The 24,010-nt window shown below is 37.1% G+C and overlaps 1 protein-coding gene across 3 annotated transcripts in view; it reads right to left on the bottom strand.

The window, feature by feature from the left end:
* LOC120424906 (uncharacterized) overlaps positions 1-24,010 on the bottom strand; it is a 48,706-nt gene that overhangs the window by 1,868 nt on the left and 22,828 nt on the right. Inside the window, exons 3-10 of one of the 3 annotated variants that reach the window (XM_052707792.1) lie at positions 19,665-20,104; positions 11,465-11,569; positions 11,297-11,384; positions 5,701-6,050; positions 5,484-5,636; positions 5,339-5,425; positions 252-434; positions 58-206 (exon numbers count right to left, since the gene is read on the bottom strand). In XM_052707792.1, the coding sequence (XP_052563752.1) occupies positions 58-206; positions 252-434; positions 5,339-5,425; positions 5,484-5,636; positions 5,701-6,050; positions 11,297-11,384; positions 11,465-11,569; positions 19,665-19,850 (1,301 nt within the window). In that variant the 5' untranslated portion in view covers positions 19,851-20,104. Of the gene's footprint in view, positions 1-57; positions 435-5,338; positions 5,426-5,483; positions 5,637-5,700; positions 6,051-11,296; positions 11,385-11,464; positions 11,570-19,664; positions 20,105-24,010 lie in introns of all 3 variants that reach the window. The other 2 variants (XM_039589198.2, XM_039589199.2) reach the window with 2 other exon arrangements.

Genomic DNA, 24,010 nt, shown 5'->3' with positions numbered 1-24,010 from the left:
AAGCAAGTCTCAATACAAGAACCTTCTACACATCTCTAAAAATCTTCATCGCTCTACCTGTACATGCTCCGGTACAAACAGTCGTTTAACGACGCAAACAGCCCCTCGGTCCGGATCTCCTTCTGGGACCGCATCCGTAAATTCCACGGCAATATATTTACAGTGATCCTCGGCTTTTGGTACACCCCCGATTTGGTATTGTCATGGTGGTTCGATTTTGTCGCCCGTGCACGGTGCACGTTGCTGGCCTGTGGGGTGGAACCTGCCGCCGAGGAGGAGGTGCCCCCGAACGGAGTGATCATGGGTGGAAGATTCCCGTTGACGTAGTGCTGCAGAATGCAGCTCGCCTTGGGACCGATCGTGTGGTTGTAAAAGGTGAAATGGGTCACCCCGAGCAAGCTGTTGAGCTCGAGGAACTCGAGCAGGTAGAGGGCCTGTGGAAATGGAAATATCATTATCAGCAGGACTTTGGCAATTACTTTACTAAACATTTTCTATCGTAAAGCTGACGCTGAGCCAAGAACTTGGATAAATACAACCCATTATCACTGTATATGTTTCAGAGAACATAACTGCCCATAGAGTTATCTACGTGCGCATGTATTGCGTGTACGTACACGGAAAAGATTGAGGTTAAATTTTATCCGGCCAGCAAAATCAAATGGTACGCTATAGTGTGTGTACGCGAAACGTCATAAAGCTCTATTAGGGTGTAATATGGGTGTATTGAAAAAAATAAAGTTGTCCAAATTTATGAGCACAGCAACTTTTCAGTTCCTTTTGGGGTCCTTAACAACTCACCAAAGTTTGGGATCGATTGGTTAAGTCCTCACTTTGCGCAAAGCGATTCAATTATGTATGGGAATTAGTATGGGGAAAACCATTTTTTCGATTTCGATATTTTAAAATCCACGTTTCATGCTATATCAAAACCGGATTTTTGCTTGCAAATCACGTTTTAGACGAGTTCGCTGTATCTTTTTTCGAATATACAAAAGCAAAAATGTTTTGGTATGAACATAAGGGGTTTGCCTGTTTTCTTCACGAGTTATCAGAATTTAAAAGTTTTTTTTAAGTGTTGATTTTAGCCATTTTTAAATCAGTCTCTTCACTATTGACAGTTGAGTAACGGGATGTGGCAGCAACTTTGTAGCTTCATTTTTAATGAAAAATATGTTTTTTTTCGAATTTTCTAGCTCGTCATCAAATTGAGAATCCATCTTACAAAAAAAATAGTTTCTCTGGCACCAAATATCTTAATAAAAAATCATAATGGGTAATTCTCTACCAACTCACACGAAATCGGGAAAATTTGTCCCGACCCCTCTTCGATTTGCGTGAAACTTTGTCCTAAGGGGTAACTTTTGTCCCTGATCACGAATCCGAGGTCCGTTTTTTGATATCTCGTGACGGAGGGGCGATATGACCCCTTCCATTTTTGAACATGCGAAAAAAGAGGTGTTTTTCAATAATTTGCAGCCTGAAACGGTGATGAGATAGAAATTTGGTGTCAAAGGGACTTTTGTGTAAAATTAGACGCCCGATTTGATGGCGTACTCAGAATTCCGAATAAACGTATTTTTCAACGAAAAAACACAAAAAAAGTTTTAAAAATTCTCCCATTTTCCGTTACTCGACTGTAAAATTTTTTGGAACATGTCATTTTATGGGAAATTTAATGTACTTTTCGAATCTACATTGACCCAGAAGGGTCATTTTTTCATTTAGAACAAAATTTTTCATTTTAAAATTTCGTGTTTTTTTCTAACTTTGCAGTGTTATTTTTTAGAGTGTAACAATGTTCTACGAAGTTATAGAGCAGACAATTACAAAAATTTTGATATATAGACATAAGGGGTTTGCTTATAAACATCACGAGTTATTGCGATTTAACGAAAAAAAGTTTTGAAAAAGTTTCTTTTTGCGTTTCTCTTTGTTTCGTCGTCCGTGTCTGTCGCGGGTGACCATGAACGGCCATGATCAACGACAACCAGCATTTTCAAAAATATTTTTTTTGTAAAATCGCAATAACTCGTGATGTTTATGAGCAAACCCCTTATGTCTATATATCAAAATTTTTGTAATTGTCTGCTCTACATCTTTGTAGAACATTGTTACACTCTAAAAAACAACCCTGCAAAGTTAGAAAAAACACGAAATTTTAAAATGAAAAATTTTGTTCTAAATGAAATAATGACCCTTCTGGGTCAATGTAGATTCAAAAAGTACATTAAATTTCCCATAAAATGACATGTTACAAAAAAAATTACAGTCGAGTAACGGAAAATGGGAGAATTTTTAAAACTTTTTTAGTGTTTTTTTCGATGAAAAATACGTTTTTTCGGAATTCTGAGTACGCCATCAAACCGGGCGTCTAATTTTACATAAAAGTCCCTTTGACACCAAATTTCTATCTCATCACCGTTTCAGGCTGCAAATTATTGAAAAACACCTCTTTTTTCGCATGTTCAAAAATGGAAGGGGTCGTACCGCCCCTCCGTCACGAGATATCAAAAAACGGACCTCGGATTCGTGATCAGGGACAAAAGTTACCCCTTAGGACAAAGTTTCACGCAAATCGAAGAGGGGTCGGGGCATCTGCTGTGTGAGTTGGCGGAGAATTACTCTAATAGTAAAACGGGTCGTGCCGCATCACCGTCACGAGATATCGAAAAATGGATCTCGGATTTGTAATCAAAGACCAAGAAGGGGTAAAATTTCACGAAAATCGAAAAGAGATCGAGCAACTGTTTAAGATGGCGGAGATTAACCCTTAGACAATGTTTAATTGAATTCAGAAAAAGAAAATTAAAAATCTTGATTTATTTTTTATTTTTAGGAAATTTAGGTCAGTTTTGGGCAGATTTCTGGAGTTTTTGTAAAGTCCAGTAAATCATTTTTTTTTTTTTGCTTTGTGGGTGTTTTTGAATTCCCCTGACTCCAGGAAGTAATAAAAACACCTAGAAAAAGAAAAACAGAAAATTAGGTTTATTGGACCTGTTGAAAAAAAAACATAAACTCCAGATCTCGGGCGAGTTTTCAAAAAGCCGTAAGAGCCACCGTGACCTCTTACACTAATTTTCGTTTTTCTCCAAAATTTCATTTATTTTTAGTTTGGGGCACTTGAAGGACGTGTTGATTAACAATCTCAAGCATTTTTGATATTAGTTTTTCGTAAGTAGGTCGAATACCGATGCAAAAAGGATTTTGTTTACCAATGGCTCTTACGGCTTTTTGAAAACTAATCTGAGAGATATATGTCGGAAACAAGTTAGGAGCGAGTTTTTCACCAATGTGTAACAGGTCGTATCGAGGTGCTCCGATTTGGATGAAACTTTCAGCGTTTGTTTGTCTATACATGAGATGAACTCATGCCAAATATGAGCCCTCTACGACAAAGGGAAGTGGGGTAAAATGGGCTTTGAAGTTTGAGGTCCAAAAAACCTAAAAAATCTTAAAATTGCTCACATTTCCATAAAACTTCATCAATTCCAACTCTCTTAGATGCATTCAAAGGGTCTTTTGAAGCACTTCAAAATGTGCTATAGACATCCAGGATTGGTTTGATTTTTTCTCATAGCTTTTGCAAATTACTGTTAAAAATGGATTTTTTTAAAACCTTAATATCTGTTTGCAACAGCTTCCAACACCCATACTCCCATACGTCAAAAGATAGGTAATTTAATTGGACTATAAGCCTACAGTATTAACTTTTTGGCCAATCGCAGTTTTTCTCATAGTTTTTCGATTTTTCTAGAACAAACATTTTACAACGTTGCTTTACAACTCCAATACTTCTAACTTACGTGAAATTGTCCGAGAATTTCAAATATGACAAAATTGAGACCAAAAAATGCCGTCATGGCGACCTACAGGGAAAAAAGCAACGTTGTAAAATGTTTGTTATAGAAAAATCGAAAAACTATGAGAAAAACTGCGATTGGCCAAAAAGTTAATACTGTAGGTTTATAGTCCATGAAATTAACTATCTTTTGACGTATGGGAGTATGGGTGTTGGAAGCTGTTGCAAAAAGATATTAAGGTTTTAAAAAAATCCATTTTTAACAGTAATTTGCAAAAGCTATGAGAAAAAATCAAACCAATCCTGGATGTCTATGACACATTTTGAAGTGCTTCAAAAGACCCTTTGAATGCATCTTAGAGAGTTGGAATTGATGAAGTTTTACGGAAATGCGAGCAATTTTAAGATTTTTTATGTTTTTTCGACCTTAAACTTCAAAGCCCCTTTTTACCCCCCTTCCCTTTGTCGTAGAGGGCTCATATTAGGCATGAGTTCATCTCATGTATAGACAAACAAACGCTGAAAGTTTCATCCAAATCGGAGCACCTCGATACGACCTCTAGAACAAACCGAGCAATATTTACAAATACTGCCTCTTAGCATGGTAAATCAAAATATATTGATATCTATACTGCCCACCATTGAAAAAACGGCTAATATCCACTTTTGGCAAAAACGAGATATTAGCACCAGGTGGTAGAGGATGTTCCAACGCATCTTCTGGAACTTGAATTTCACTGAAATAGTGTTTAGACTTGGCTGCTGATGCGAAAAACCAAACGGCTAATATGCCACTCTTATGGGAAATTGCCTTGACAGAGATTTTGTGACAAACACTAAAACGCGTTTTTCTCGGAATACTGGATTTGGCATAATAGCCGAATTTTCAATTATGGGCAGTATATAATACACTCAACCCCCGGTGGTTGGTCACTTTTTCGTTTGACACTTTTTTAGTTTGTACCCCGTTGGTTGGTCAAAGTCAAACTAAAAAGTGACGAACTGTCACTTTTTACACGGCGCTCATGCACACTATCAAAACAAACGTTTAGTAGTGTGTGTGAACTCCGTGTAAGAAGGGTGTCAAACTAAAAAGTGACCCCGTTCGTTTGACAACAGTTGGTGTCAAACCAACGGGGTTTGAGTGTATTATGAAAAGGTTGTTCTCCACCAAATTTAAATTTAACATAACACTCCTAATTGGGTTATTTGCAAAACAAAAAAAAAAAGAATCAAAAGGTCAAATATGGCCTTGGTCCTTATTGCACTTTTTAACGGTGCATATCAACCAGATCCTGAAGCACCCAGATATTTGCTACACACATTTTGGTATCTTTAAAACTGCGGAAGCTATCGATATAATGTTTGATTCATACCCTTAGCTACTACCTCTAAAAAGAATGACAGCAAAATTTGGCATTTTTAATAACAAAATTACTTCAGGATTTGGTCCGTAAGTCCAAAAATTTTGGAAGATTCAACAAATTTGCTGGTCACTGTGTACCCTAAAATAGAATTTTAGCATTACTTTCTCACCTGATCGTAGTTGAAATGCAGCGGCTTCACACACACTCCAATGCTGTTTGGAATATTACTAAAGGTGCGATTGTTGAAATCGGGATCCTAAAAATACAAAACCACGCATTTTGAATTGCTGTCAAAAAAACTCAAACAAACTCACATTATCGGTATTCCTCAGCAGCAGCACGTTACCGGGTGGAGACTTAATTTTGCTAACTACACTAACGGCGTACGGAATGTCCGGGAAGGGTCCCCGAATCGGACATAGAATGAAGCACGCGCTGTACTTGAGATTCCAGTTCTCCCGGATGATCTTCAAACAGATTGAAAAGTGATTTTAGTAATAATTCAACGAAAAAAAAAATAATCGAACTCACCTTAACCCGTGCCATAACCGACGCGGACCGGTACCGGGTGGTGTTCTCGCCCGTTTTGTACCAGAACCGGCACCAGACCTTCTCCGGCCCGCGTGTCTTGGTGGCCCCGATGACGCGCACCAGCCGGCCGTCCCGCCGGTCGTAGAACGCGGAAAACACGAAGAATTTGTAGCGCGTCCCGTTGACAATCTCCCACGAGCCGTCGGTGGGGTGCATGTCCGCCGGGTACTTGGGCAGCGTCTGCTCCGTCTTCGAGGGCAACATCTGGCCCCACGGGATGATGGGCGGATTGCGGGGTCCGGTGTCCGCCGGATCTAGTTGCACGGTCATGCCAATGGACAGTTTAGTGTCTGGGGTTGGGGGAGAAAAGAGGGGGGGGGGGGGGGTTGTTTGGGACAGGGTGGTTTTTCGTAACAAAATAATTACGGGAGAGAGAGAGGGTGGTGCAAGGTGTGATGTTGGAGGAAAATACTAGTTAGGAATGCTATTGCTACCGAAAGTCTACCTTGAGAAAGAATGTTTTGCGCGCATGCAAATGAACTCAATCTATCCTAGGTAGAGATGATGCTGTTAAAAACTTTGTACATTTTGAAGAAGATGTATGAGTAGTAGAGTGGTTTAAATTTGACTATTCACTGACCATTACCTTGGATTGGCATAACGAAGTGTCGAAAGTCGGGGTGGCATTGATAGCCGGGGTGAGATTGATAGGTTAATGATTTGTTAGAAAAACGAAAAATACAAACGGAATGGTAAGGAACCATTGAGCTTGATATAAAAGTGTTCAAAGTACCTCAAAAAGTAGTTTTCAATAGATTTTGAATAATTTTCATTGATAAATAAAATTATTTAAATACTCTCAAGGTGCAATGATTTTCTCCATGAAAGTGAGTTCAAATCTTTTATTAGTACGTTTAGAAATTTTTGGAATCAAATCTCTAAAATTGGTTTTGCTGACATCAAAAATTTATGTTTTAAAGAAAGAATCAATATCTTATAAATTTTGATCAAACTTAGAAATTTGTGTTTTCATTTTATGAAAAAATAATAGGCATAGGTAAACAAACATTTAATAGTAATTTGTTACCTCATAAGTATACTATGGGCCAAATTAAAATTATCCATTCAATTTGCAAATATCAATTTTCAATTAATCTATTTTTAAAGGCACTATTAAAAAAACATTTTTGGAAAAAGCGTACATGAAAGTTGCATGGCAACTTTCTCGAAGTATGGAACATTAGGGTGTAATATCAAAATCGATTTTCCAGCACAGCACTTTTTCAGTTCCTTTTGGGGTCCTAAACAACTCCCCAAAGTTTGGGACCGATTGGTTTAGTCCTCACTTTGTGCAAAGCGATTCAATTTTGCATATAAATTTGTATGGGGAAAACCATTTTTTAGGATTTTGATATTTAACAATTCGACGTTTCATGCCATATCAAAACCGGACTCATATTCGGATGCTCTGGAAGGTGCTCTACAACTTTGCCGAAGAGAGTATGGTGCTAACTTGCTCCTGAAAGAAGATATAGAGCCCTCAAAACTCGTCTAAAACGTGATTTTCGAGCAAAAACCACGTTTTAGACGAGTTTTGAACACGCTGTATCTTTTTTTAGGGGCAAGCTAGCACCATACTCTCTTCTGGAAAGTTGTAGAGCAGATTCCAGAGCATCCGAATATGAGTCCGGTTTTGATATAGCATGAAACGTGGAATTAATAAATATCAAAACCCAAAAAAATGGTTTTCTCCATACAAATTTATATGGAAAATTGAATCGCTTTGCGCAAAGTGTGGACTAAACCAATTGGTCCCAAACTTTGGGGAATTGTTGAGGACCCCAATAGGAACTGAAAAAGTGCTGTGCTCACTAAATTTGGACAACTTTATTTTTTTCCATACAACCATATTACACCCTAATGGAACATGGTGCTAACTTGTTTCTATGAAAAGATACAGCGTCCTCAAAACTCATCTAAAAAGTGTTTTTTGCTCGAAAATCACGTTTTAGCCGAGTTTTGAAGACGCTGTATTAGCACCATACTCTCTTCCCGAAAGTTGTAGAGCACATTCTAGAGCATGCGAATATCAATCCTGTTTCAGTACAGTGTGAAACGTGGATTTTTTAAATATTAAAATTAAAAAAAATATTTTTCCTTACAAATTTATATGGAAAATTGAATCGCTTTGCGCAAAGTAAAGACTGAACAAATCGCTCTCAAACTTTGGTGAGTTGTTTAGGACCCCAAAATGAACTCAAAAATTGCTGTGCTGGGAAATCGATTTTTTTATTACACCCTAATGAGTCATTCTCTACCAACTCACACAGCAGTTGACTTGACTGTAAATTTTTTTGGAACATGTCATTTTAAGGGAAATTCAATATTCTTCTCGAAAGCTGGCGGAGGAGCGGTTCCATCGACCAACCCAGCGTTCCCTCCCGGTTGGGGAGGTTCGTACGCTATAGCAGCCGCTTCTGGGGGCGGTTCTCCCTCGGGACAAGCTGATGTTACCGGTGAAGATCTTTTCACGCTTACTTAGTTTTTCGCCCTTGCTGGAGAGATGCTCACGCGCTTTCGTGCCTACCGAAACAAGGAAGAACAATTCCAAGCTCTCAGTGAGCCGATGATGAAGTACATCTACAACGGATAAGCTGCCTTGTGCAGCGAAGTTCGACGTCAATAGACAAAACATGTATGCATACCGTAAAACGGGGTGACTTTGATAGCCGGGGTGACTTTGAATGGTTTGCGATTTTTCCGCAAAATGAAGAGTACATTTAAAATATATAAGGAATGGTTCAGAAACATACTGACCGTGGTAGAGAAGTGTTCAAAGTACCTCATGAAGAACTTTCCATAAATTTTTGAAAAGTTTATAAAGTTAGTTAACTATAGTTAAGAAAATGTGGATGAAAGTCATTATTTTAAACTTCTCAAAGTGTCATGATTTTCTCAATGAACATGATTTTTAATCGGAAAACGGAATGCATTTTCGGATTCTTTGGACAATTTCCCACAAGGAGAAGGTTAAATAAGTTTGTAAATAATAAATAATATGTGTTTTTGAAACACAATTAAAAAAAATGTCCAAATTCATAGGCAAATTCAGTTGAACAAATTTCATGTAAAATGTGAAAACTTGTGATTTGTGCTTCGAATTCAGTATTAAATGCAATAGAAATCGATAATTTTGTTAACAAAACTAGTTTTAACAAATTTCAGGCAAAATTCCGACTTTTTAACAATTTCTCCTAAAATTTATATGTATTTTGTTAAAAAGCATATAAACTTAGTTAACTTAGCATAAACATTGATTTTTTTTTCTTACAAACTATATCAGCTACTTTAGTGATGGTACATTTAACGTACAAATAAAGTTTGAACACCTTAAATATGATTTTAACAAGAAAAAGTATGACTATCAAAGTCACCCCGGAATTAAAACTAAGAATTTTTAACGTAACTATTTTTCTAAACACTATTGAAAAAACGTTTTTTCCTAAATAGTGCATGGACTTTGTGTGGCCTACCCCAGTACATGTTTAAAAAATAATAATCTTGAGAAAAACGTTACCAGTTGGAAAATATTCTAAAAACAAATTGAAATCTTATCAAAGTCACCCCGGTTTACGGTACTGTTTTTCTATTGCTATCCTTTTCCTTAGCAAATCAAGAAGGTTTTTATTTATTCTTACTTCTCTAGCCAAATCCACTGTTGGAATATGGGTAATTCTCCACCAACTCACACGAAATAGGAAAAAGTTGCCCCGACTCCTCTTCGATTTTCGTGAAACTTTTCTCTAAGGGGTAATTTTGGTTCCTGATCACGAATCCGAGGTCCATTTTTCGATATCTCCTGACGGTGGGGCGGTACGACCCCTTTCATTTTTCTGGTTTTTACTAAGACACGTTTTTCAGTGATTTGTAGTTCGCAACCGTGAAGAGATAGAAATTTAGTATCAAAGGTACTTTCGTGTAAAATTAGACGCCCGATTTGATGGCGTACTCAATATTCCGATAACACGTATTTTTCATCAAAAAAAGTTAAAAAATAGTTTTAAAATCGCTGCCATTTCCCGTTACTCGTCAGTCAAAAATCTTTATAATTTTCGAATCTGAAATAACCCAGAAAGGTCAATTTTTCTTTTAGAACAAAAACAAAAAAAATAAATATATAGACATGAGGGGATTAAATGTATTCTTCACGAGTTATCAGAATTTTACAAAAAAGTTTTTGTGAAAAAGTTATGATTTTGACCATTTTTGACCAGTTTGTTGAATTTTTAACCCCAAAAACTCTATCGTGTGCTTTTGAAAGTATTTTCTCGGAAAGTTCAGCTAATTTTGCATAAGAATGACCCCTTGGACGATTGTTGTGGCTTGTGCTTGTATGTGGAGATTTTTGAAAATAAAAAAAAACAAACCGGATACACTAACTCATCACAAAAACATTTATTTTTTTAAATATGATTCTCGCAATGCATGAGTCACAACAATCGTCCAAGGGGTCATTCTTATGCAAAGTTAGCTAAACTTTCCGAAAAAATACTTTCAAAAGCACACAATTGAGTTAAAAGGGTTAAAAATTCGAAAAAATGGTCAAAATCATAACTTTTTCAAAAAACTTTTTTGTAAAATTCTGATAACTCGTGACCCCATATGTTTACATGTATTTTTTTTTGTTTTTGTCTGCTCTACAACTTTGTAGAACATTGTAACACTCTAAAATGTAACCCTGCAAAATTAGAAAAAACACGTAATTTTAAAAATGAAAAATTTTGTTCTAAATGAAAAAATGACCCTTCTGGGTTAAAACAGATTCAAAAAGTACAAGAAATTTCCCATTAAATGACATGTCTCACGATTTTTGATAATTGAGTAACGGGAAATAGCAGCTATTTTAAAACTATTTTTTAACTTTTTTGATGAAAAATACGTTTTATCGAAATTTTGAGTACGCCATCAAATCGGGCGTCTAATTTTACACAAAAGTACCTTTGACACCAAATTTCTATTTCAGGGTTGCGAGCTACAAATCACTAAAAAACGTGTCTTAGTAAAAACCAGAAAAATGAAAGGGGTCGTACCGCCCCACCGTCACGAGATTTCGAAAAATGGACCTCGGATTCGTGATCAGGAACCAAAATTACCCCTTAGAGCAAAATTTCACGAAAATCAAGGGGGGTCGGGCCAACTGCTGTGTGAGTTGGCGGAGAATGACTCACATCCAATTACATCAAAATGAATTATAGTTCAAATTATAGTTGAAAGGAACTCCAAAACCATATTAGGTTATTAGAATTTATAAGAAATTGAATTGAATTGAATTTTTCAAATGACTACCAGTGTCACCCCGGTTTTTGTAATAAAATTAAATTACAGAAATAATATTAGATCAATGCCACTCCGTTTCACGGTAATTGGTTTTCAGATTATTAATCAAACAATAAAATTTGTTTAAACCTTAGATTTCAGTAGAAAATTCTCTAGTTATCATTGTAATGAAATTCTAAAGGTTGCATATCTCCACTACAATGCAGTAACCTAACCTAAAATTTGCATGCTATTGAAAACCTCACTTCCCAGAACTTACCTTTTTGATTTTTCATAATATTTTTAACCTGTGCACTACCATACTTAGTCTCCCGCACAAAAATCCCGGTATCGTCTAGGTAATCGTCCTGTGAATAAAAAAAAGCAAGCAAAATAAAACAGTCAAATATCGAGAACATCATCAAACCCACCACTAAACTCAACCCACCTTCACATCATCGTAGTCCGGAACAGACTCCCCGAAGCGTCCGCCGCTGCTGCCGTGCCTCACGATGACCCCTCCGCCCCGGCCTCGGTCATCAATCATCAGCACCTAAATGAGATTAAAATTGGTGGTGGCGGTTACAAATTTTACAAATTTAACAACTCGAAAACAATTTAATTTTCACAGTTGATGTAATTGTGTCGGTATTGCAACATTACCATTGCAACCTTCGTGGTTTATGGATGACCCCCACTTCGGAAAGTGGCATTAATCAACAGCTCTCACTAATGATTCCGAGAACGTTTGACAGAATTTTCCCGAATTCCCAAACTGCCAAGCCCTCCGCGGGAAAAACGAATTTTGATACGTGTGCGTCTGTCATTTGCACACGTTGCGTCTGACGCATCGGACAAATTGCCACCTCCTCCCCGCTCACTTTGTTTTGTCGAATTGGACGCCCAAAATTGTTGGGCAGACGTTTGTGCAACTGTTTGGGAAAACATGTAAAGTGTGTGTGCACGAGAGTGTCGGGGTGACAGGAATGGGATTAATTAAGACGATTTGGGTGGAAAATTTAATTATTTCCTGGATCAAATTGAAATATTTGTTGACCAAGTATCTACTTCACTTAATAAACGATAAGTGAATTGCTTGTTTATTACGATTTTAATACATAAATTTTAAAGGAAGCGCAAAATTCGCCATTTTTTTATTTAAAAAAAATACTCATTTTGTAAAGAATTCCCAAAACCTAAAACATAAAAAGTTTGGCGTTGATAAACGACGCTTCTATCCTTTTTTAAACATTTGAAAATATAATCTAAATAGACTAATGATTTTGCCAGAATACAAAATGAGCAATATAGATTTCAAATTGGTGTTTGGTTTTTGATGGAACATGATGATAGCTACAGAATGATACCTGAAATTTAACAAATTTCTTTCATGTCATTATTTAATGTCAATTTTACATTGTTACCACTCGACTAATCACCGAAGGAAATCGCTCGCATTACCCAAACGTGACACTCGACAGACGATAAATCACCAAATTCAAAATCCGTTGTCATCCGGAACGAACTCCTCCTTGAATAAATACGGACCATCCCGAACAAAAAAAAAGACACCAAAGCTCAACAAACCGAGAATAATTACAAAGTCAAACAAATTCTCCCCGTGGCCGTTCCCTGCTGGCCAACGTCAGCAAAGTTCCACCAGATGGCGTGCCGGCCGTCGTGAAGAGCGTGAAAATTTGTTGAGTACTCCCACAAAACAGCCGCCGCCGATAATTTACATTTCATTACACACTCCCAAATACACCCGCACCTCGCCCCCTTACCGACCAAGCGGGGAAAGTGTTTGGCCGAGCCTAAGCTTTTTTTTTTTTTTTTTTGGGAAAACACTTTTTCGTTATCGCACGTCCATTTGCATAGTCAGGGGCTGGATTTGCATTTTAGCACATTCTGTTTGTTCGTCCTGGGGGGTGAGCTTTTTTGTATGCCTTCAAGTCTACGTGCAGTATTGGACAAATACGATTGGTCACCTCGTGATCAACAGGGACGACTATTTCTGAGAGTGGAAAATAAAATGGCGAATGTTAGGTTTATTTGGCATTAAGAAAAGTCTTAGCGTGTAATGAAAACAAATCGTTGAAATGAATTAAATAGGATTCAGAATTTTGTTGTTGTATGAACACTCCGTGCTCAAACTCAACCCACTTTGAATCATCTGGTAGGCGATAGGACTCACAATCCAAAGGTCGTCAGCTCGAATCCTAGGGTGGATAGAAGCTTATATGTAAAAAGAGGTTTTTAATTGCCTCAACAATCAAGCCTTTGGACACCAAGCAGGAAGCTCGTATGATTACTATGATTATTGTCATAACAGACTAATTATATTTTTAGCTATTCTTCTAACAATTTTTTGCTATTTTAACAACTAATCATATCATCCTAATAACAATTGGAGTTATTCTTCCATAACAAAAAATGTTTTTCCCAAGTTGTTCTGGCTTTCAACCAATATCAGACCAATAACGAATTTTGTTAGTATAACATTAACTGTTATTAAACTCTTATGCAAAAATGGAATTTTCATGAAGGTTCTATGATATTTTCAGTTATTTTAACCATATTTGTTACTGAAATGGCATGAATTTTGTTATTACCGTCTGCCCGGGGCCAGATTATCTTCCATTCAGAAATTGGTCATTGTAAGCAACGCAAAGGGCTAACACCACCAAAACCCGGGACTGAGATAATCTGAATCAACATAATCCAAGTCTAATACAGACTATACTCTCTCATAATTCATAGCGGCATCTATTTTAAACCTTTTTATTTAATGATATTTTCATGTTTGAAAGAATAAAAAAACTTACAGAAGAGCTGCTAGCAAACTTATTTTCAATCTATTTAAATTTCTTTGATATATGTTTGAATGCAGTTTTTTTCTCACAAAATATCTGTACTTCTACTCTGTATCTGAACTACTCTACTATTAAAAACAATTGAAACAAAATCCGTCCTCATCCAAAATTTCTTAAAACTACTTTTAAAAAAAGCTTTGTTTTGAATTGAATGTTTAGAAAACTCACTTATAAATCTGAGTGATGAATAATGGTTCGCAAAGGGGCCTCAATTTAGAACTGTCAAAGTGGCACCAATTTACTTTTCGCAAAATGCTCCCAAGAAGTAGGGGGTCTATACTCTTTTTCAGCCTATTCCTATTATCGACTTATCGGCACTTTGATCATGAATTACAGCTTTCATAAAGTGTTTTGACTGTTCCGAAGTATTGAGAAAAAACCAGTTTTAGTGATTTTCTTGTAGGGGTCTCAAAGATAGGAGCGCAAGCCTTTTTCAAATTCATCGTAGCAACCGTGTTGATTTCCACTTTGCATTGCTGTCAATTTACAAACGTTAAGAAATTTATGTTCAGAAATTCCGCCGGATGCAGCGGATCTGTGGCCTCCGCGGCAGGCATGGTGATCTGAGTCTTCGTACCGGGTCGGATGGATGCATTGTGGGTGGGGTGGTGATGACTTTGTCGGGCCGAATTGTCCCCCGTTGATGAATCGGCTGTACTTGCATCCGCTGTATTAATACGAGCACACACCCGGACCACCGATTCAACTACGAAGATATCTCCCCGAAGAAGCCAGCAACGCAGTGTGTTCTTCCAGCCAGGGGCGAAGCCAAAAGACCACCAAGTACGCCGCGAAGGCCATAGAACCGCTGGATCCAGCCCAGAAGACCAATCAATGGGTCGGAGCGTTCTTTTATTACGTAACGCAGTTGGGGGAAAATTGTGTGGGGAAATTTTGTAGCGAGGGGGAGGAAGCCGGATGTGGGCACCGGGAACGTGGAAATCTGTCCAGGAGACGAAATTGGACTAGAAACACTCTTTATTCAAATTCAAGAAGTTGTTGCATGATCACGTTATATCTGTTTTTATTTCCTAAAACGGTTCTGGATGAGGCCACCGGCGATCTTGAAACCGGTTTTGATGTTCCATTCTTATGTATTTGTAGTTTGCATTTGCTCCTGCAAATGTTTGGGTCCATTTTCCCCGTTGCCTTGCACCTTTTAGCACCAAAAAATCAAGGACGATATGCCCTAAAGCGGCTTAACCTGCAAGGATGGTCCCCTTCAGGGCATTCCTGGGCAGAAGGTTCGCCGCGACGGGGAAGCCTGCCCGACGAAGCCAACAACGCCCGCAGTGCCTCCATTCGACGGTACGGTACAGCTTGTCGCGAAGTTCTCAAATTCCGGCACCACTACGGATGCCACTGAGCCAGCCGCGAAGATCGTAGAACCGCAGATTCCGTCACCAAACATCAGTCAGCTAAAACCAACAAGCAATCGAAAGCCAGCTCCAAACGTTCCTACGCTTTTTTCAGATTGATAATCAACATTTTTTTGTCTAAGCCTACTCTCTTGCCTTCTCTATAGGGCTTTCCATTGCGACGATATCTTTCTGCGGCGATTAATTGGAGCGCAGGATTCTAATTTTTCTCGAAATTATTAATAACAATTAGCTCAAATAAAAGTGAGTAAGCAACTCTCCATCGTTGATACACCTGAAAATGTTAATTTAATCGCGGAAACGGCAAAAGTAATGAGAATTGGTCGAACGGCTTTGAGTGATTAAAATGGGTATATTTCCCCTAGCAAGTATTGTAATCGATCAATAATTTATTTTGTCAGGAATATAAAAAAAACCCGACGGCATCAAACTTTTGAAGTACTCGAAGTTAACTAATCTTAAGAAGAGGATTGAAATCGAGATAAAAAAAACGGAATCGACGTAACACCTTATAATGTGGCCCTCTTAAACCTTGCGGTTTCGTCAACTGATCCACAGGCGTGTATCGTTCTTTTGCGACAAGACTCCGCCTCCCGGCTCTCCTAAGTGAGAAGGCATGGCACGGGGAGAGGGCACCGAAAACCTATATTTACACTTAGAATTTTTTGCGTCCGCCTGGGAATTCGAACCAGCGACCTCTGGATTGTGAGTCCAGTGCGCGGTCCGATTGATCCACACAGGCAGACGAGATTGGCATAATTCATTACTAACATTTCAGTAAGCGCTTTATCTCACGCAAAGCCTATGTTTATGACACATTTTGAAATATTAAAGACGAATTATTGATAACTATGAATGGCATCTGCGACATAAAATTGAATGATCTTACTCCGATATTATCACTGCGCTTCGATTTTCCATTTAGTTGCTCTTAAAATTCATTAAATTCCACCCACTTCTGACGCAATTTTTCGTCGCGTGGAAACAAAAAGGCCCCTTTTGGCCAATCATCGAATAGGGGAAAGTGGAGCAAGTGTAACAAGCCCATCATATAATATATATAATATAATCATATAATCATCTTTTTCTAGGTCTTGACTAAGACATTGTTAAAACAAGTTTTTAAAAAATCCAGATTTTTTATGTAAAAAAATGATTTTAAAATTTTTGATTTTCCGTACGTTCTACTCAACTAGTGGGGCAAGAAGAACAACCCGTTGAGGCAAGAGGAACAATGCATGAAAAAACATGTTAATTTGCTAACCATTGAACTGTTATCACTTAGATACAACAGATTAGAATGTATTTGAAAGGTTTCTTCCATTTTTAGAATAAATAATAATATTTTACTAAAAAAAATTCGTTTTTACGAAAAAATATATTACTTAGATGATAAATAGTAAATTTTCATAATATCACTATATTTTGTATGAACATTTTTTTAACAATTGTTTATCAGTTTTTAAGTACTTTCATGTATTTATTTCCCAATAAAATATGTTGTTGCAGCAATTCGTATTTTTTTTCCATACTAAAAATTCATATGGTACACTTGCCCTACCTGAACAAGTTTTTTTAAAAGCTCTAAACAAAAATAACCAAAAGTTAAATCTTACTTTATAATAGGTGCAAGTCCTTGGTAGGGACACTACTGATCTAGGAAAAAAAGCATTTTGATAAAATGAGCCTTAAATCGAACCCTAAGCCTTATTTTGTATTTTCCAAATATTATAAGAAAACAAAGGTTTTGAAAAAAAAAACATCATTAAATCTTATGCCCCGTGGCGTTCACGTCGTTTTGGCGGTTATGTGGTAGTAGAATCAGCTAATTGCATTGCTAGCAACAATTCCTCATACTGGAAATAATCAAAATTGTAAAAATTACAGCCGTACGAGCGATTGTCCCTCTTGCCCCATATGGTCGTCTTGCCCCACCTTCCCCTAAACGAAACACGCACGAAACACTTAATTTCTGAGCGAAAAGTCTAACATGAACAGAAAAAAAAGTCTAACATCAACAGATCCAAAATGTTAAAAATCAAATCACTTCAGCAGCAAAAACTGTGTCACGCTTGAGCTTGAACAAAGCCTTCTACTTTGTTTATGTTTACAGCTGTAGTGCAGTTGTATTAGTGGAGAGCAGTAGAAAGCATTCGAAAATCACGTTACGCATTTTGTCTTTTCAGCGCCCAATTATAAATTATTGAATAAAATGAATTGATTTTAAAAGAATATTAAATTCATAGGAATAAATCTTTAGATCAGACCTTTTCTCATATATGCTTTAAAGAGCAAATGATTTGCTGATGATGATGCAATAGTAAAAAAAACTGGGCAAGAAATCGTTTGATTTTAGAAATACAAAATTAAAATTAATTTTAAAATACTCCCATAAATTAAAATTAAAGAGGTACTTGAATATGTTCTTTTTTTTTTGTAAACCTTATACATGCTCAACTCGGAAATATTGAAAAATTAATAGGGTAGAGTAGTCACCAATGAGACACGGGAAATAATGATAAAATGGCTCTCACAAGACGAAGTTTCGACCAATCAGGCTCATATTTGGGGGAAAGGTGTGTCTACTAGATACGCGTCTGCCATAATAGTGGCTTTGGATATGGACGCTCCCTTGCAAAGTTATTCATACATCTTTGATTCTGGGGTATAAAAGTAAATTATGACTAAAAATTACATTTTCGCTCAAAGGCTGCCATTTACACAAAAACCAATGTTTCTTCAAATTTCTTTCGTCATTTCACAGGGCATGAGTTGGGCTACAATGTCCTTTTATTAGGTTTGACCATTGTCAATTGCTGTCTCATTGTTCCCCACTCTTTTCGGCCCATGGGTAACAATGAGACACTTTGTTATTTCTACATTAAACTTTTCAAAATCTATGGAAATCTTTTAAAACATGAATAGGAAGTGATTTTTGGTATATTAATTGAGTTTGAACTTCAATCAACCAAAAATATAAAGTTATTTGGTAAAATATATGATTTTTACGAAATTTAAATACTTTTGCCTTTCTTATTTAGTATAACTTTTGTTGATTGAAGTTTCATGTCGACATGTGAAAATGTTCAAAGTAAGTCACCTGCAATGGAGCAATATAAAAAAACATGATGTTTTACTAGAAAGGTATTGATTTTTGTAGAGTGTCTCATTGTTCCCCAGCTGTCTCATTGTTCCTGCCAAGTGCGTCTACAATGAGACAGTAGAATAACTCTGGCTGTAGAAGTCAGATCGATCTCTTGTTTCGGTCAATGTTAGAACACATTAATTGAAAGAAAATGCTACAAAAAGATCATTAAAACATGATGATGACAAAATACAAAAATCGTTGAAAGTTATAAACCAAAAGTGTCTCATTGATGACTACCTTACCCTAAATGTAACTGGAACAAAAGTCAATCTATTTAAAACTATTAGGCTGGTACAAAATAAACAGAGTTCATGATTGTCCATTCCTGATTTTTTTTTTCGAATAGTTCAGCAAATTTTCTATAAAGTTACCAAAGATACATTGTAGATTGAAACTCTGGTTGCTTAAACACAGCGAATTAAGGAAAAAGAAACAAGAAAATTGATGTTTATTAAGTCTCATCCAAACATGGACGAGGAAGGTTGTTAGCTCAATCCAGGAGTAGGAGTCGTCTCCCTGGGTCGTGCCTCGGTGGAGTCACTGGTAGGCAGTTGGACTAACAATCCAAAGGTCGTCAGTTCGAATTCCGGGGTGGATGGAAGCTTAGGTGTAAAAAGAGGTTTGCAATTGCCTCAACAATCAAGCCTTCGGACACCTAGTTTCGAGTAGGAATCTCGCAATCGAGAACGCCAAGGCAATGCTGTAGAGCAAATAATAATAATTTGATTTTTTTCAAAAAAAAAATATTTTGAAAATTTTGGAATCAAGACTAATTTTTCAAAAGGGCTGAACATTCAATATTACGCGCATTTACAATATTGGTTTTTACATCGATTTAGTGTCTCTTGGCCGTCGTTAAGAAGAAAAAATAGTTAATAATAAATTCAATCGGACGTAAAGCTTGAAATTTTGTTTCAGTCATCGGCTTTTTTGTGTCTACTATTTCGAATAAGTGATGGGAATGCATCTAATCGTCACTCAATTAAATTAAGTTGCTATTCTTGCATAAATTTGCGCAACAAGCAATCCTAATCTGCATTGCAAATAGAAACTTTAAAAAAAAACCCCATACTCGTGATCCGAACCCCCACAGTGGAGGCGTTTGCCAAGATGCACATTGCATAGCATTGCCAAGCCAAGCCAAGTCCCCATTGTTCGGATTCCTAATGAAACAATTATTCAACGGAACCAGCTCTGACATGGCCTCAGCTGGCAGATATCTCCCAATCTCCGGCCACCCACACTCACCTCCGTCAGGATAATCAGCCCAAAGATGGCGAAGAACGCTATCACAATGAGGAAGCTCATGCCGGCCCGCTCTCGGGCACCCCAGGACGTCTTCTTGGTGCGCTTCGACCTCGACGACATGGAGCCCCCCGTCAGTTTCGAAGACGCCGACGACGACGAAGTCGGGGGGCTCCCGCTGCCGTACATCCCCCTATGAAGCGGAGTTGACTCTTCCACTTCTTTCTTCTTCTAGCGGATCCTGTGTGTGACCAGTTGGCCTAGAGAGCAGCACCTCGAGGGTGGGTGTGGGTGTGTTCTTCAGCCGTCAGGGATGGTTAAATGTCTCCACCGGAAGTCTCTTCGTTTTCTTGGGTTGGGTTGTTTATGGCTGCTTTTGGGGTGTATGTGCTATGGCTGTGGTCTGATGGCTCGCCTCTCGTTGCCTCTTGTTGAGCAGTTCTCTGCAAAGAAAGGAAACAAGAAAATTTTGCTATACAGCAATTCCATTTGAAAAGAGCCTAAACCGAAAAAAAGTTCTCCGATGGGATTCAAAATTTTTCTGGGAATTAATTGGCCAAAATAATTAGACCCGATTTTTTTTTGTTTGGCCATTAGGGTGACCTACATCGTGCTAGGGTGGTTCGAAAAAAGGCGATTTTCGTCATTTTTCACAAAAACCACTTTTTTCGAAAAATCATATTTCCGCGCCATTTCATCCGATTTTAGCTGTCTAAGGCGCAAAAGAAAGGTGATAAGTTTGGCTATTTGGGAAAAATAGTAAGAAAAATCCAGCTCAACTATTGAAAACGGAATCGACGTAACACCTTATAATGTGGCCCTCTTAAACCTTGCGGTTTCGTCAACGGATCCACAGGCGTGTATCGTTCTTTTCGCGACAAGACTCCGCCTCCCGGGTCTGCTAAGTGTGAAGGTATGGGCACGGGGAGAGGGCACCGAATACCTATATTTACACTTAGCATTTTTGCGTCCGCCTCGGGATTCGAACCGGCGACCTCTGGATTGTGAGTCCAGTGCGCGGTCCGATTGATCCACACAGGCAGACAAAAAGTTGTGTCTTTCAATTACAAAAAATTAATACCCAGACATGTATAGGTCATCGTCAATTTTGAAGTTATTACCGCAGTTTTAGTGAAAAAAGTTGATTTTTTGCCGATTTCGTCATTTTCCTGTTTTTGCGCGCGGCGCGTCAAATAACGCAGTTTTTATTTTCAAAAAAACATATCTCGGAAACGGAAACCAATTTTTTTGATATGTTATGTGAAATTTTCCGAGGAATCCGATATAAATATTTTCAGACATAGGCTCTTTGGTCCAGACACGGTCAAAACGCCAATTTAAGTTTTCATACGACTTTTTCAATAGTTAAGCTAGATTTTTGGAACTTCTTACTATTTTTCCCAAATAGCCAATCATCACCTTTCTTTTGCGCCTAAGACAGCTAAAATCGGATGAAATGACGCGGAAATATGATTTTTCAAAAAAAGTGGTTTTTGTGAAAAATGACGAAAATTGCCATTTTTCGAACCACCCTAGCACGATGTAGGTCACCTTAATGGCCAAACAAAAAAATACGGGTCTAATTATTTTGGCCAATTAGTCCCCAGAAAAATTTTGAGTCCGATCGGAAAACTTTTTTTTCGGTTTAGGCTCTTTTGAAATGGAATTGCTGTATAATTAGTAAAGTTTATTTCAAAGTTTATGCATCACTTTTCTTCGAAAAATTCCGACGAGTGATCTCTAAAAGGAAACATTATGTGAAATTTTCAATTTTGTATTTTTTAATTGGGTTCAATCGTGAAAGAAGCCATTTTGCATCAAATGTTTCTTCATGCAAGGTTTATACAACGATTTTAAATCAAAACAGCAGGATCCAGATCAATCGGGATGATTCTGTTTGCCAGTGATTTTTAAGGCTGTCAAGATGATTCAACTTGGCAGTACTCAATTCGATGAAATCTGTAATTTTTGGGATCAAAAACATCGTTCTAACTTCTATTACGCGCTTGCCTCCTCGGAATTTCTGGCGATTTTTTTTACAGGCGCGAAAAAAAATAGTTGTAACGATGATTTTGACTGCAAAAATTATAGATTTGATCAATTCGAGTTCTGCAAAGTTCAAGGATCATCTTGACAGTCTTACAATTCACTGAAAAAAAGAATCATCCCGATTGATTAAGTTATGTCCTAGAACCAGCGATCTAAAGTCACCGTTGGGTTGGGAGTTGGAAAAAATACAAAGTTATTTGGATTTACGAATTTTACAAAATTTAAATACTTTTTAGTATTACTTTTGTTAATTAAAGTTTCATGTTGGCAAAATTGCTCTAAAATGTTCAAGGCAAGTTACCTGCAATGGAACAATACAAAACATGATGTTTTACTAGAAAAATCTTGATTTTCGTAGTGTGTCTCATTGTTCCCCAGCTGTCTCATTGTTCCTGCCAAGTGCGTCTACAATGAGACAGTTGAATAACTCTGGCTGTAGATGTCGGATCGATCTCATATTTTGGTCAATGTTAGAACACATTAAAAGAAAGAAAATGCAACAAAAAGCTCATTAAAACATGCTGATGAAAAAATGAGAAAAATCTTTGAAAATTGAATACCAAAAGTGTCTCATTGATGCCTACCCTACCCTATCTACGATACCGGCCGATTTCAACTTTTTTTTTTTTTGCTCAGCTTTGTTGGACATTCCCTGTAACCAAAGAAGCCATTTTATGTCATTGGTGGATTTAGTTGGTAGCTGGATTTTCTGGCATCTTCTCACGGTCATTGGAAACGGTCGTGGATAGACCTAGGAGTTCCCAATTGGAGTGAAAAAGTTCAAGTTATAGAAAAAATATCGATTAAAATTTTGATTTTTAATCACTTCTTCGTCATTAGGAATAATTGTTTAAGCATGGTCGCATTTTTTTTAATCAGTTGGAAAAATATTATTTTTCTTGATAAAAGTTTAAGTTTTTACCAAATGATTACCCCTAATTCTGGCTCGATGCCGCCATCACGCGACCGCGTTTCCCTTTTTGTTTGTCAACAAAGCTGCAGCTGGTTAGTGAGACGAAGCGAGAGCGGGAGAGGTTTTGACATTTTTATGCACGCACATGGCCCCCGCCTATTTCGTCGGTCGTTGAGCCAACGGTCGTTTCCAACGACCGAGTTCAGCAAGGTACTGATCGTACAACATCCTTTAGCGGACAAAAAACCGCAACTTTGAAGCCAACACAGATTTTTAGACACAAATTATGGCGCAACTTTATTGTAAAAAAATTGTATTTTGATACCAAAAACGAAATGAGGTGAACCATACATTTTTTGACTTGAGTTTTTAATTTATAATTAAATTTGCAATCAAAAAGTACTCTATACTTTTTTTGATAAAGTTTTCAAAATAAAGCCACCCATAGTTCAATGTTTCCTTAAAAATCGATTTGCGATTTTTAAAAAAAGTACAAAGTTATTTTAAAAAGGTGCCATAAACTAATTTTAAATGCCAATATCCCAGCGACTAATGGTTCAATTTTAAATGTTCGAAAAAATATTTGTGCAATTTTATGGTCTTTTCGAAAAAAATATTTCGAAAATTTTAAAATCAACACTAACTTTTTAAAACGGCCAGACAGTCAACATTACGCCAATTTGAAATGTAAGTCTTGATTCCAAATTTGTTACTAAAATACCAAAGAATGGTACAAATGTTTTATTTTTCTTATTTTTTTTTCAAAAAACAGTCAGTGAAAAAAAAGGATTTTGAGATATTAACTTTTGTGATAAAAGTGTTTTTTTATTTTTTATTTTATGCTTTTTCAAAATACTTTATGAAAAAAAGCAAACTTATAGAAAATATGTTTGAAGATCTGCGACAATTTCCCTATTTTCTACGCTGTAGTTAAAAACTGCTCGTTCTAAAGATACAACCTCATAAAGCTGATTTTTTGTTGTTTTATTTTTATTTTTTTTTCAATACAATCTAATTAGCCCAACAAAGTTAAAACAATTGTAAATATTTGAGTCAACTTTTCAAAAATATTTTTTTCGGGTAAAACACGGTCGATGCAAATATGTTTTAAAGTTATTGTACCTTGGCTCTGGTCGGGAATTGGGAAATTCAACATGGGGACCATCCATAAACCACGTGGACACTTTTTTGGGAATCTGTTACCCCCCCCCCCCCTCGTGGACAATTCTCCATACAAAAAAAAACTTTTTTGTATGGATCGTGGACAATCGCAATATCCCCCCCCCCCCCCTAAAGTGTCCACGTGGTTTATAGATGGTCCCATGTCGATATCTTATGTTAAATTGATAGGAAAACAGTCAAGCTTAATACAAAAACTAACTTAATC

Source organism: Culex pipiens, chromosome 2 (genome assembly GCF_016801865.2).
Source record: "Culex pipiens pallens isolate TS chromosome 2, TS_CPP_V2, whole genome shotgun sequence".
Taxonomy (NCBI): domain Eukaryota; kingdom Metazoa; phylum Arthropoda; class Insecta; order Diptera; family Culicidae; genus Culex; species Culex pipiens.
The sequence above is the reverse complement of the archived record's forward strand: the minus strand, read 5'-3'. Positions and strand labels throughout refer to the sequence as shown.